We start from the raw sequence: 14000 nt of genomic DNA on the forward strand, positions 1-14000 counted from the left end.
CTCCAAAGGCGTTTCCCCAAACGTGCAGCTTTTCTGGGGAACACCAACACACCCTCAAGAAATGCTGGCAAGGCTGAAAGACTTCAGGTCCTTTCAGGACAGGCACTCCAACTCTAGCTCGTATTCCCCCAAGTGCGTTTCCAGGTGGAGGCTCAGACGTGCAGCCTCAGGCCCTCTACAAACATGAGCTGCCCGCTGCCTCTTCAGCTGCCTCAACTCCTGCCTGCACTCACGGCACCAAAACCAGGCTGGTCCCGGCCAGAGCCCAGAGCCCTGTTCCCACAGGACGCTCTTGCCAGCACCTTCCAGCACGCAGTGCTTTTCATGCCTGCTCCCAACAGGCTTTGGAAGGCAGAGCCCAACCTGGCTGCCTCTGCCACCAGCACACCCCAAACACAGGCAGAGGAAGAAGCAGCAGGGGCTGTTTTGCGGCCATGGCCCAGAGAAACTGGAAGGGTGCCCTCCCTGTGGGCTCACTTGGTTGGCTTTCTGACTGGCTCTGAGCCTGGGGCTGCCATTCCTCACTTGTGGGGACCAGAACCACACCCAGGATCCCGGCACTGCCTGACAGCGCTCCAGGCACTGGCACGGTCGCGCGTCCGAGTCTCGGGCACCGCGCTGCTGCTTCATTTGCCCTCAGGCACACCCAAAGCTCCCTGTTAAGCCCGGATGGTCGCTGGTTCTGCCCTCTTCCTCATCCTGTGCAGGGATGGAGCACTGCTGTGCTTTCAGGAAGCTATTCTTGAAAACCTCCAGCATTCCAAGCTCCTTTGCCCTCTGTGGATGCTTGCCATGGAATCCCTCACAGCTGGGTTCAGAGCATACTCAGGCTGGCTCTTCCAAAGTTCTAGGGGCTCCAAGGTGCTCAGCAAGATCTGTAACTCCACAGTGTTGTGGAATTTCAGCACAGGCACCTTTCCAGCCTGATCTGCCCTCGTTCCTCTGTGTGTGTGCACAAACCATGGCATGGAAGAGGATGGCAGCAGGGGCCTGTGTGCCCCAGGGCTCGGGATTTGCGTCGCTTCATCTCCACAGAGTTGGAGGCAAAGTGAAGAAGCCAAACTGTTTATTAATGGAAGATGAAACCAAGGGCTGAGGTGGGAGGGAAAAAATGGGATCGGCAGGATCTATGGGCTGGAGGGAAAGAGGTGTCAACAGGGAGGGAGAGTGGAGGGAAAAAGAGGGGATGGGCAATGTCTGAGGGCTGGAGGGAAGAAGCTATCTATAAGCAGGGAGAGGGCTGGAGCCCTGCAAGTTTCCCACAGGGTCAGGCGTTCCAATCATCCGCTGTGCCTAGAGCTCCAGCTGGTCTCTTCTGGTCTCAAGGTAGTCTCATCTTCCATGGCATTTGGAGGCCTGATGCAGACACTGGTTCTTCTGAGCCAGTTCTGCAGCTCTTTCATTGAATAGATGTTGAAATTCCATGTTTGTCTGGGAAGGGCTGTCATCTCTCCTCAGGGCTTGAAGGGCTGGAAGAGAGAGGAGCAGAGCCCCAGTTAGAGCCAGGATCTATAGGAATCCTAGGAGACCTTCCTGCGAGGTCCATCACACCCAGCTCTTGCCGTAGCCACAAGAAAAGGGGGTGTCAACAGGATCAGCCTGCCATGAGTCCGCCCCTCCGAGACCCTGAAATCTCTCTGTGCTCTGCCCACGCCACCTGTTATCCACACAAGGAGCAAAGCCCACCCCAGCCGGGACAGGGATTGCAGCACCCTGCCCAGGCATTGCACCTCTCCCGCCAGTCCCCGCTGTCAGCCCGCTGCCCTCACTCACCCTGACTGAGGGCGTGGAGCTCTTCCTGCTGCCCCATCAGAAGCACCCCGGCCATGCCTGTGAACACAGAGGCTGTCACGGCCCCAGCGGCACAGCTCCCTGCCAGCGGCGCTGCCAGCCCTGTGGCCACACGCCCTGGTGGCCCGGCAGGGCTCAGCCCGGGCCCTTGCCGCACGCTGCCGCCCCAGGGCACGGCTGCCGGAGGGCGGCAGCAGCGCCGAGGCCAGGCGGGGCTCCACGGCACCGGGCCCGGACGGCGCTGCCGGGGCAGCAGCCACGGCTGGGGCCGAGCTGCGGCGGGGCAGGGAGGGAGCCCGGGCTCGTGGCTCACCCATGAACCTGACGGCCGCCTCTCGCAGGGGCTCCTGTGGGCTCTGCAGGTAGGGCAGGGCCCGGCGCAGGTGCTCGGCCGCTCGGCTCCTGTCCTCTTCCAGCTGGAGAGAGCGGCAGGAGGGAAGGGTTGGCGCGGGCTCGGCCCCTGGGCCAGGCGCTCCCTGCGCCCTGCCCCGGCCTCCCCTGCCCGCACAGCCCCGAGGCCCGGCCAGCAGCCGCTGGCGCCGGGCTCTGGAGGCGGCAGAGGGCCGGCTGCTGCCCGGGGAGCCGCGGGGCCGCCCCGCAGCCCCGCTGGGCCGGGGCTCCATCGGCACCCGGCTGGGGCCCACGGGAGCCTGGAGAAGAGCCCGCGTGGCCTCTGGGTGCAGCACCGGGCAGGGGCACAGCTGCCAGCCCACACACCCAGCACCGCGCTCAGGGGGCTTCTCCAGGCTGAGCCTGGGGCTTCCAGGCTGTCCTTACCAGGCGCTCTGCAAACTTCCACAGCTGCTCCTTCTTCACCAGCTGCTTGAGCTTCCTTCTCTTCAGGAACTCGGCCACACGAAGCAGTGTTTCCTGAGAGGCCTGGAGAGCAGCAGAGACCAAGAGATGGCCCCACAGCCCAGGGCACAGGACCCGTGTTCCTGTGCCAAGACCTGGAGGAGGCTGCAGCCCGCCAGGCGCCAGGGCAGGAGGCAGCCGAGCCCCCTCGCAGGGATCCACCAGCAACACGCAAAACCTCACCTTTGCAATGCGCTGATTCTCATCATGGCAGTAGAAAAAGAGTGGGAGCAGGCTTTGGCTCAAAATCTTCTCAAGGGGCTTTTTTCCCTCATCCACTACCAGGTCCATCACCCTGAAGAAAAGCTCAAGGGAGAGCACCTGCACATAGCTGTTGTCCTGGAGGAAAGGAAGAGGGTGAAGCCTTAAGACCAATTACTCCAGGTTCACGTGGGCAAAGTTTCTGGGGAGCAGTCATGGCCTGCAGATGGGGACACAGAGCCTTACACGGTCAAAGAGCAGCAGGAGCGCCTCAGCCAGCTTTGGGGCAGTGGTGCTGGATACCAGGATGTCTTTGTGCTGGAGCACATTCCTGAACACACGGAGGCTCATGCTGACCACGTCTCCATCTGAATCTCCCAGCAACTCCAGAAGGCTTTGAGATACACTGCACATCCTTCTGGCCTGTGTGGAACACAAGGCTGTGCTGGAAAGCCATGGACGGCTGCACGGCCAACACCGCACTGGCTCTGCAGCCCCACCCTGCTGCTGCAGGGCCCGCAGGCCAAAGGCCTGTCCCAAAGCACTGGGGCAGGTGAGGCAGGAGAGCTGGCAGCAGCTGCCTCAGGTCCTGAAGTGCTGCCAGCCCAAGGGGCTGCTTTGCCCAGCGCAGCTTCAGCCGCTGCCCCCTTCTCACCATCGAGGGATCCTTGCTGAGCACCACGAGGCCTCTGAGCGCCAGGCGACGCCGCTCCCTGCACTCGCTCTGCAGGTGCCTTGACATGATCTTCAGGATGCTGACACCAGATTTAGTCAAATCCAAGAACTTTAGGACCTGAAAGGCACAGGGCAGTGACAGGGGACCCGGCCGGCAGGAGCCCAGAACCGCACAGGGCTGGGCCCAGGCAGCAGCACAGGGCGTGGGCACCGTCCTGGCAGCTGTGGCTACGAGAGGGCAGAGAGCTGGGAGGCAGCTCAGTGAGGCAGCGCTGGCCAACAGGCTCACCTCCACAAGGAATGCCAGGAAGGGAAGATCCCAGTGTGGCGCCTCTCTGCTGAGTGGCTGGAGCAGGTGGAATGCAATGCGGGAACAGAAGGGGACCAAGATTTTGCACATCTCCCTGGAAGGGGGAAAAAGCCACCAAGGCCCTGAGGTGGGGGGGCCAAACCCCTCCCAGGACTGACTCACAGAGGTCTGGTTTTTCCCCAGCATCTCTGGAGGGGATGTAGGTGCTTTTTAGGGCAGCTCCTTCTGGACACCCTCCTCTCCCCGCTTTTTCCAGTCTCCTTGGCTGTCCCTTGGTGACAAGGCCCTCTGGCCCAGGACCACAGGGGCACAGGGCACAAATGCTGGGGGCAGTGGGGAGAAGGGGGTCTCACCTGGCTAACAGACCCACGGCGTAGTGCTGGGTGTCAGCACACAGCAGCATGTCCCAGCCACGCTTGTGCTTCATAGCCTCCACCACACGGTCACAGCGCAGTTGGTAGAGCAGAGCCTTCATGACCCGCACTGCAAACCTGTGTGCAGAGAAAAGCCCAGGTCACACTGGGAGCACTGGCGCTGGCCACAAGGGCACGGGAAGGACAAGAGGACTGGGACCTGTTGGGCTTGCTGGGAAGGCGGTGTTCCTCCTGGCATGCTCTCCAGAAGTTATCAACTTCCTCTGGTGGCGTCTGCTGTGTGGTGATGACAACATGGAAGAGCAGAGCCACAAACAGGTGGGAGGAATAAGGGATCATCGCCTCGTGGCACTCAGGCACCTGGACAATCACCCAGATCACCAGAGTTGCCTGCAAGAGAAGCAGCCCAAGGCAGGGCTCAGTGCCGAGGTGTCCATGGGGCAGGGCCCAAGGGCAGACGCAGGGGAGCAGCGGGCCTGGTGGCCCCTGAGCCTGCCCCTGGCCCCGGTTTCAGCCCAGCGCCTGAGGCGTGGAGAGGATGGAGAGCTGCTGGAGAGGCGACCTGTGGGTGAGCAAAGGCCAGTTCCAGAAACTCACAGCCAGGGCAAAAACATCCTCGTTGTCCCCATCAGAGGTGTACATTCTGGTCAGAGGCCAGTCCTCCATCACACGGAGCAGTGTTGGCAGCACTTTCTCCACTGCTGGTCCCGATGAGCCTATGGCTCTCCACAGCACTGCAGCAGCTCTGTGGGATCAGAGCTCTGTGTCAGGGCCATGTCAGTCACAGCACCATGCCCTGTGCAGCTGTGGGGGCCCAGGTGACAGAGCCCTGGAGCCCTGAAGGGCAGGGAAGGAGCACTGGCAGCAGGCTCAGGAAACAGAGGGGCCCGAGGGTCCTGGGCCTCTCTGCCTGTCTGGCAGCCCCCATGGGACAGGCTGTGCAGGGCCACGGGCCCTAAAGGCTGCTGAGCCCTGAGCTCTCCAGGCTCGTGGGCCCTGTACCTGTCACACGTTGGGGCACAGCGCAGGAGGGTCAGCACCACGTCAGCAGGGTGTTCTTCAGCCAGCCTCACAAGGTCAATTTGCAGCCTGGCATCCACAGAGACGTGGGAGACGAGACTCTGGTGGATGTTCCTTACAATGCCTGGCACCTGGAGGAGGCATGGGGAAGACTTGGAGCACTGTCCAAGGGAGAAACTTCCCATGCTGCCCCCAAGAAGTGGTTAACTTCCTGCCACACTGTGCTGGCCTCAAAGGCTGAGTGGGCCTGGTTACCATGGCTTGAGGGGACACACAATCCTGGGAAGTCCTCCAGGCCTGGCCCCAGGCTGCTTACCTGCTGCTGAGAAAGAACAGCACTCTCCTCGAAAAAATCCATAGTGGGAGCATGAATCATAGTGGGAGCGGGCGTGGTGTCAGTATTTGTGATGCCCTGAGTCTCTTCATTGTTGCTGTTTGTGATGGCCACATCCTCAGTCTTTGACGAGTGAAGAGCCTTTGCCCAGGTTTCAGTCGCTGAGGCGTCAGAGTCTTCTGAGCGCTCAGCCGAATCCGGGCTGACATCAGGCTCAGCCTGGAGCTCGGTCAGCCCCGAGTCAGGCTTGGCTGGGCCCTCAGCTGCTGTGCTGCCGGTCTTTCTACGCCGAATGCGCAGGAACTTCCGGAACATCTGCAGGAGAACAAAGGACAGGGAAGCCCGGAATGTTCCATGGAGTGCTCCAAGCGTGGTGCTCGGCTGAGCAGTGACAGCAGGCCCAGCCCAGGTGGGGATGGCTGCTGGTACCTTCAGGCTTCTGCGGAAGCGGCCACGGGCGGGTTCCTGCTCTTGTGTCCGGTCCAGGGCTGCACCTGGCAAAGAGCGAGCGCAGCCAGAGCTGAGGGGCTGCGGGAGAGGCCGGAGAACACAGCCCAGCCCTTTGCTCCCCAGGCAGGGACAGTCCCGGGATGCCCCAGGGGATGGAGCACGGCCACTGCGGGGTGTCTGCCCGGCCGCTCTTCCATCCTGTCCATGGGCATGTCCCCAGGGGATGGGATGGGATGGGATGGGATGGGATGGGATGGGATGGGATGGGGTCAAGCTGGCTGCAGCCATCAGCCCTGTGGCTCAGCTCTGCCACTCACCTGAGACAGAGAAACCTCAGGAAGTCTGCAGGACAGCAAGTCCTGCACTCTGGTCTTGAGGGCTCCTGCCACAATGACAGGAGACTCCTCGTAAGGATTGTGGTCGCCAATTCCCTCAGTCTGGCCTTGCGGGCACCTGCAAAAGAAAAGCCTCGGGAAGGCCACGGGCTGCCAAGTCCCGACGTCCTGCCACGAGGTCACCTGTAGGAATAACGCCTCGGAAAAGCTCCGGGTCAGACACGAACGAGCGCGCTGTGCGGGGGCTCCTCACGACACCGCTCTGTCCTGTCCTGTCCCGTCGCCTGCTCCGAGCACTGTGGCGTGCTCTTGTCACCGCCAGCTCCTATGACACCACGTGTCACAAAGGGAGGGCCCCTGGACACCCTGTCCCGTTCCATGCCATGGTGACTGTGCTGCAGCGTGTCACAAAGGGCCCTTGCACACACTGTTGCCACCCGCCCTGGGGCCGCCCCCAGCCCACCCTAAGTGGCCACGGTTGGAAGGAATCCCTGGCCCCAGGTGTCTGAGACAGCCCAACAGGATCTTTAGGAGCAGCTCAAACCATCAGCAAACCCTGCCCTGCTCTGCGGGATCAGGCCATTTAAGAATCCTCAATTCAGGAAGGCTTTACTTCTCATTGGGCCACTGGAGTAGTTCCAAAATTTGCAAACTTCTCAAATTAATAGAGATTGCTGGAGAATGTGAATGATTTGGAAGTTTGTTCCCATCTAAAAGCAGCAACTCATTTGCCGTAACACATTCCACTGAAAGTCTCCTTGGAAACATAGCACTATACAGAGGCAAAAAGAAGACCATTCTTTGGTGTGCAAATGGTTTTCAATGAAGGGATGATAATATCGTCATTCTCTTAAGGAGTAAAAGCTCTCAAGGATTGAAAGTCCACTCAGTCTTACAAAAGTAGCCCAAACAAATGAGTAGATGGAAAAAGGGCTCATCCTCCCCCAGTAAGTGGCCAATAAGGTACAGCTCTCCCATCTTGTTCCCTGCAGGAGAATCAGGACCACAAAGAGGAAAAGTCACAGATATTCCTTCTGCCCTCCATAAGCAAAGCTGTGCCAAATCACAGATGCTGCCTTCAAGTTGATTCAAATTCCAGCCTAGACCTCTCACCTTCCAGACAACTCCTTCCTCCACACGCTCCCCAACACCAACCCCCCGCAAATACCCGCAGAGAAGCCCTCAACAGCCCGCCAGGACCCCCAGCTGTCCCCGTCCCTCCTCAAAGCTTTCCCACCATCCAGCAGACCCCCTGGTTCCCTGCATGTGCCGTGGGATGGCACTCCGGAGGATCTGCTCCGAGGCCTTCCCTGGCAGCAAGCTCAGGCTGCCAGGCCTATGGATCCTGGCTCATCCTGACACGCGGAGCCAGACTCTAAAACTCAGAGACAGAGTGAGTTTTAAAGTAGGTATGTTTATTCGGCCGGACGCATGTGGGACATTTCCCCAAATACATGCGTGCCCCTTGCTTACACACGTGTTCTTTTATCCCTGGAGTGTTACATATGCATTAAGTTTCCCCATGGGCCATTTCCTGGCTCCCCTCCCTCTCCGCTCTGTTTGCTAATCTGCTTGTCGGTCCTCTGTGCCTGTGCAGCTGTCTCTGGTGGTCGTCCCAGGCTTCGGGGGTCGTAAAAGGGATGAAGTAAGAATGGTCTTCTTCAGGCTGACTTTTCGACCCCACTGCTTTGCACATGCCCATTGATTCCTTGGCCACGGTCCAAGCCCGGGGTCAGGATCCATCTGTTCCCAGAACATAAGGGGCCCCATTTTCAGTTGTCTTTACACCCTGTATCCTGTTTTCCATATACATTCCTTCTCCTTATCAGGTCTCTCCTTGCTGCTCTGCACGTAGTCTCTTCCTTTCCCATAGGCCAGGATACGGTATATTCTCACGTAACATAAGGATGTGGCCCTAAGCAATATCCATTATTTTATATGCCTATTACTATTCAATACCTTCTAATTAATATCTTCTAGTTCTAACCCCATGTTTCAGTCCCCCCTTTTCAGCAAAATAGTAAATTCTTTTACTTAGTACAAGCTCCAATCTCTACGATATGTGTCTCCCAATGCTTTACTATGTATCTGGGATACTAATATTAGTAAAACAATAATGGGGTGACATAATGTATTTAGGATTCCAGTTGCAGTGGGCGACCATCCAAAAAGTGAATCCCACCAACTGTGACTTGCATCCTGTTTCACTCTTTGCAGAACCCTGTTTATTTCTTTTATGTCATGATGGACAGTAATTAAGGTTTTCTCCCCAGTTTTTTGAATATTCTCTAGAATTTTGACAAGGTCCTGATGTTTGATTAATTGTCTAATTAAAGTGAGGTTCATTCCAATAGGCGTGGGTGACAACCTGTGGTACATCTTATTGTTGGCATGAATTAGCTGATGAGACACAACTGGTGCCAAATACAGAAAGTCACACCCTGAAATCCTAACAAAGTTACAAATACAAAAGTTAAGATAATTCTTACTGAGCAAAGTTACATTACCCTTATCTATTTCTATAAAAGTACACGCAGTTCTCAAACATACACAACCTTGACCAATATATACAAGTACAGTCCTTTGATTCGTATCCGGATGAATCTCAAAGTGACAAACACCTTGTTCAGTATCAAGACATATATCTTGAGCATCGATTGTGTTACTCTCACAAATGAACCCCTGTTGTTCCCGGGTAACGCAAGATTCTAGATTCACAGTTTGCCATTTTTCACCCACTCTCCGTGCCCATGCCCTGTGCTCTGAAGGGTAGAGCACTGACTGCTCATGATTCAGTCCCAGTGCTATAATGGGATGAATAACATAAACTGTGGCATTGCGTATGGTGAGCACAAAGGCAGTAACTACGTTGTCAGTCGAGTCATAGGTAAAGTTTACCAAAGTCCACCAAGACTGAAATTTCTTCTCAAAATCCATAGCACTGTCCCACACGGCCTTTCGAATCTCAATTGCAAAGGCTCCTTCGCTTCCTTCCCTTATAATTGAGGCAGCTGTTGATTGCAACCATAATTGTGCCTGTATACAGCTAAGGGCCAGAGACACATTATCCTGAACCACAGCAAGTGCATCTATGATTGACCCATGGTCTTGGTCCTCTGCCTTTTTCAGCCTTGGCAGTATTCTCGAGACCTGCCACTGACTGGTTCCCAATGCTAACAAAGATGACTGTAGAGGTTGTTTTAATTTAGTTAAATCACTTGTTGCAGTGGCTAATTTGTTCATTAATATTTCAGAATCAGTTCCGTTTAGGACTCCCAGCCCTGTCCCTAATATTCCAGTCAGATCTCTTCGCATTCTGCTTCCAGTATATGCTTGTTTCTGCAGCCAGGTCATCCAACCCTCAAAGGACGTTTTTAAAAAGGGAGAGCAGGCTGGTTGAATTTCAGAGATGTTAGTTTGCATTAGTAATTCAACACGCTTAAGAGACCATTCTGGGTTAAACAATAACTGCTGTTGGCCTGTATTTCTTATTACATATGGGCCGATTTTGTAAATTTCAGGTCCAGGCCCAAGAGGTGTGATTTGGGTTTGGGCTGGGGTCATGGGCTTAGTTGTGGCATTTATTTTAAACTTGAAGGAGAGCCCAATGGTATCCTGGGCCCAGAGACAAACTACCTCAACAGTCTGTATTAATGTAAAGTTACACCAACAGTCTATTTCACTTGAACGACTACAAACCTCCCAGTTTCCGTCCGTGGGAGATGTTAAAACACTAATTTGGGTTGCTCTCCTATGATCGGTTCCATTGATCATCCGACACCCTATCCTAATTTCTTCTCCTATGGTTCCTTGAAGTGACCATATTCTTTGTCTCTGCCACTCTTGTCTTTCGTATGCTTGGTTTCTGTGCATGACTGCAGTTGATAGATTCAGACTTTTTATGTCAGAGTATTTTCCCATGGATCCAGTGTAACAAGTAAAGGCTTGGGACCAAGGCCATTCAGCATTACTCTGGCTAGAGGTGGGTTTTAGTTCTAGGATTGTGATTAGGGTTGCTAACAAAACAATTCTCCCGATTAGACTTTTGCAACCTAAATTGCTAAACACCCCCGACCACAATATACTCATTTTGTTCGAGTGAGTTTTAGTTTCAGTTCATTATCACCCGATGTTACTTTCCAAGGGGCCTCAGGAGCTTTCTTTACTCGAGAGTGGTGAATCCAGGTGTTCTGCTCTTGGATCTTAATCGCAGTGAAAGTGGTGAGGAGCACTTGGAACGGTCCTTCCCACTGCGGCTCCAAGGTCTTTTCTGTAAGAGACTTGACATACACATAATCCCCAGGCTGTATGTCATGCACTGGTCCATCTAGCCCTCTGCTCTGAGTTCCAGCCACGTGTTTTTCAATTTCTCTGAGCTGCTTACCTAAGGCCACCATGTAAACAGCCAGCCTTTCTTCCCCAGTTTGGGTGGATATTCCTTTCTGTACACCATATGGTCTCCCATAGAGCATTTCAAAGGGACTCAGCTTTGTTTTGGTTCTGGGCTTAGTTCGGAGTCGCAACAATGCTAGTGGGAGAGACTGGGGCCAAGGCAAATTAACTTCTTGCCCTAGTCTCACAATTTGTTGCTTAATCAAATGATTCATTTTTTCAACTTGGCCACTTGACTGGGGGCGATATGGTGTGTGAAGTTCCCAATCTATGCCCAGAAGCTGACTGACCTGTTGTACTATTTTAGAAATAAAATGAGGTCCCCTGTCTGAGGATATTGTGGCTGGAACTCCAAAGCGTGGTATTATTTCTTGTAACGGCACCTTTGTTACCTCCCGAGCTTTTGCAGTCCTGGTGGGGAAAGCCTCTGGCCATCCTGAAAAGGTATCTGTTAGTACCAACAAATATCGATACCCCCCTTTTCTTGGCAATTCTGAAAAATCAATTTGCCACTGCTGACCAGGTCCATGGCCCTTTCCAATTTGGCCAAGTTTTGGTTTAGGGGTATTCTTAGGGTTAGTCTGGAGGCAAAGTTCACACTGCCTGGCTACCTGAGTGACAGTGGCATATAAGTTCCTAGCAATGATTTTTCCAGTCAAGTAGTTATGCAGGGCATCAATTCCCCAGTGTGTTTTCTGATGTTCCTCTTTTACTAATGCCCATAATAAATGGGAGGGGATAACTAGTTTCTTTTCTGCTGTAACAGCCCATCCCTCTTGGTTATACGTTCCCTTTTCATCTTCAATTAGCTTTCTGTCCTTCTTATCATACACTGCCTTACCTTCTAGGGAGATTTGGCCATCAGGAATTAAGGGTCCCTCCACTGTTACCTCACCTTTTGCTGCTTCTTTTGCCTCTCTGTCCGCCAGCTCATTTCCCTCCTCCAATTCTGAGTTTCCTTTTTGATGTGCTTTAATGTGCATGATTGCCACCTTTTCAGGCAGTTGGACTGCTTCCAATAGTTGTAGTATCTCTTGCGCATGTTTAATGTTCTTTCCCTGTGAGTTTAATAGTCCTCTTTCTCTCCAGATAGCCCCATGGGCATGCACCACTCCAAATGCATATCTTGAATCTGTATAAATGTTTATTCTTTTTCCCTTTGATAACTCTAATGCCCGAGTCAGGGCAATTATTTCTGCCTTCTGTGCGGAGGTACCTGCTGGTAATGGTCCTGATTCGATTCGATCCCTTGATGTGGTAACTGCATACCCAGCATGTCGCTTTCCATTGATGACGTAGCTGCTTCCATCAGTGAACCAGGTTTCCGCATCATCCAGAGGGGTGTCCTTCAGGTCTGAGCGGCTGGAATAAGTGGCTTCGATGGTCTCCAGGCAATCGTGATGAATTGGTTCTCCTTGGTTCCTACTGAGAAAGGAAGCTGGGTTGACAATGTTAGTTACCACTATCTCAACATCATCTTGTTCTACCATGATAGCTTGGTATTTCAGAAATCGTTGTGGGGAGAGCCAGTGGCCACCCTTGGTTTCTAGGACTGAGGATACTGTATGAGACACTAGCACAGTCATCTTCTGGCCCAGGGTGAACTTACGGGCTTCCTGAATGTTCAGTACAACTGCGGCCACTGCTCTGAGGCAACCTGGCCATCCTTTTGCTGCTGCATCTAGCTGTTTAGAAAGGTAAGCAACTGCCCTTCTGTATGGGCCCAGGTCCTGTGCCAGTATTCCCAGGGCAATTCCCTGTTTCTCATGAGAGAAGAGAAAGAATGGTTTACTCACGTCTGGAAGTCCTAGAGCTGGAGCTGACATGAGGGCCTTTTTCAGCTGACCAAAGGCCTGTGTGGTTTCTTTTGTCCACTGAAGGTCTCTGCTTCCATTTGCAATGAGTGAATACAGAGGTTTCACGAGCAATCCGTAGTTGTATATCCATAGTCTGCACCATCCTGTCATACCCAGGAATGTTCTCAGTTCCTTTATCGTCTGAGGTTTTGGGGTTTGACATATTGATTCTATGCGTTCTTTCCCCAAAGTCCGTTGTCCAGCACTGATTTCATACCCCAGGTAGATCACCTTCTGTTTTACCACCTGAGCCTTTTTCTTTGACACCCTATATCCCTGGAGCCCCAAAAAGTTTAAAAGGCTTACCGTTCAAGCCACGCACTGTTGCATCCCAGGTTTGGGTTCACATAATAGGTTTTTTTCTTTGTTAGTTTTCCAGTTCTTTGTACCCTCGTGCATCCCCCGGGTTTTCCCCTACTCCTGTGGTTTCCGTGCCCGTCTTCCCGTTCTCGTGGTCCCACTCACCCCAAAGTCTTGTGTCCGCCCCTGCCGTGTTCCCATTGGTCGCTGTAGTACACGTCATCATCGCGACAATGTTTGTACCCACTGGGCGGGAGGGCTCCCCGTCCGCCCTGTCCCTTCCCTATATCACCCCACTCCTCGGCATGCTCGAGGCCATTTGCGTCCGTGCGAAGCTGGGATCGGCTGCAGCCTTTCCATCGCAGCTCTCGCAGCCAATAAAGCATCCAGCCGCCACGCGGACGGATTTGGACGAATTCCCTGCCTCTTTGTTTCTTCCCTCGCGCTGACGGCAAAGCGCGGTCAACAGCCCACCCCGGAGCGCGACAGCAAAAGCGCCCGGAAACTGCGGCGAGCCCCGGCCCCGACGAAAAGCAGAGACGCCCAAGCCGGGCATTCGGGAGCTGATCGGGGCAGACAAAGTAAAGAGCAGCCGCGAGTGACGCCCAACGTCAGGGCCACGGCCAGCGCAAAGCCGCGGAGCAGGCAGAGAGTCACCACAGAGCACCCGGGAGCCGCGCAGAGAGAGCGCCGCCGCCGCGAAGCCGCGCCGCCGACCAGCGAGCGCTGCTGCCGAGACGAGCGAGCGCGATCCGCGCGGAAAACTGCCGCCGCCACCCCAGGGTCGCGGTCCACGATGGAAAAGTGCTCCGTGCCGGACTGAAAATGGGAGCAAGTGCCCCCCCGAAGTAAGTCAGTGACGTCTCCGCCACCCACAGGTAAACACGCTCTGTTTTCCCGCGTGGGACTGGGAGCGCAACCATTTATGGCTACGGAAAGCCGAAGAATGGACACTTCCCGGGAAAGAAGACCCTGGTAGCAGCTTTTATTTGCGAAGATTCCGGTTTGGTGAGTGATTAGCCACGGGGGGTACCCGGCTGATACTTCACGTGGGTGGGCTCTGCCGCGTTTCCGGGGGTACGGATCACGCAGCGCGCAGCGTGTGCG

General features: G+C 54.6%; 2 protein-coding genes and 1 long non-coding RNA gene across 3 annotated transcripts in view; 1 reads left to right on the top strand and 2 right to left on the bottom strand.

Moving 5' to 3' along the window:
• LOC137477538 (maestro heat-like repeat-containing protein family member 6) overlaps positions 1 to 6318 on the bottom strand; it is a 37871-nt gene extending 31553 nt beyond the window's left edge. Inside the window, exons 1-5 of the mRNA XM_068196761.1 lie at positions 5990 to 6318; positions 5543 to 5875; positions 5209 to 5357; positions 4804 to 4951; positions 4406 to 4596 (exon numbers count right to left, since the gene is read on the bottom strand). Coding sequence (XP_068052862.1) covers positions 4406 to 4596; positions 4804 to 4951; positions 5209 to 5357; positions 5543 to 5875; positions 5990 to 6298 — 1130 coding nt within the window. The 5' untranslated portion in view covers positions 6299 to 6318. The remainder of the gene's footprint in view (positions 1 to 4405; positions 4597 to 4803; positions 4952 to 5208; positions 5358 to 5542; positions 5876 to 5989) is intronic.
• LOC137477674 (maestro heat-like repeat-containing protein family member 6) overlaps positions 1 to 14000 on the top strand; it is a gene marked incomplete at its 3' end in the record, with an annotated part of 155675 nt that overhangs the window by 79822 nt on the left and 61853 nt on the right. The window lies entirely within an intron of this gene.
• Positions 1050 to 2496, bottom strand: LOC137477658 (uncharacterized). The gene is made up of 2 exons (XR_011001134.1): positions 1774 to 2496; positions 1050 to 1469 (listed from the first exon to the last, which is right to left on the bottom strand). It is a non-coding gene; the product is annotated as an uncharacterized lncRNA (long non-coding RNA).

Source organism: Anomalospiza imberbis, chromosome 7 (genome assembly GCF_031753505.1).
Source record: "Anomalospiza imberbis isolate Cuckoo-Finch-1a 21T00152 chromosome 7, ASM3175350v1, whole genome shotgun sequence".
Classification (NCBI taxonomy): Eukaryota; Metazoa; Chordata; class Aves; order Passeriformes; family Viduidae; genus Anomalospiza; species Anomalospiza imberbis.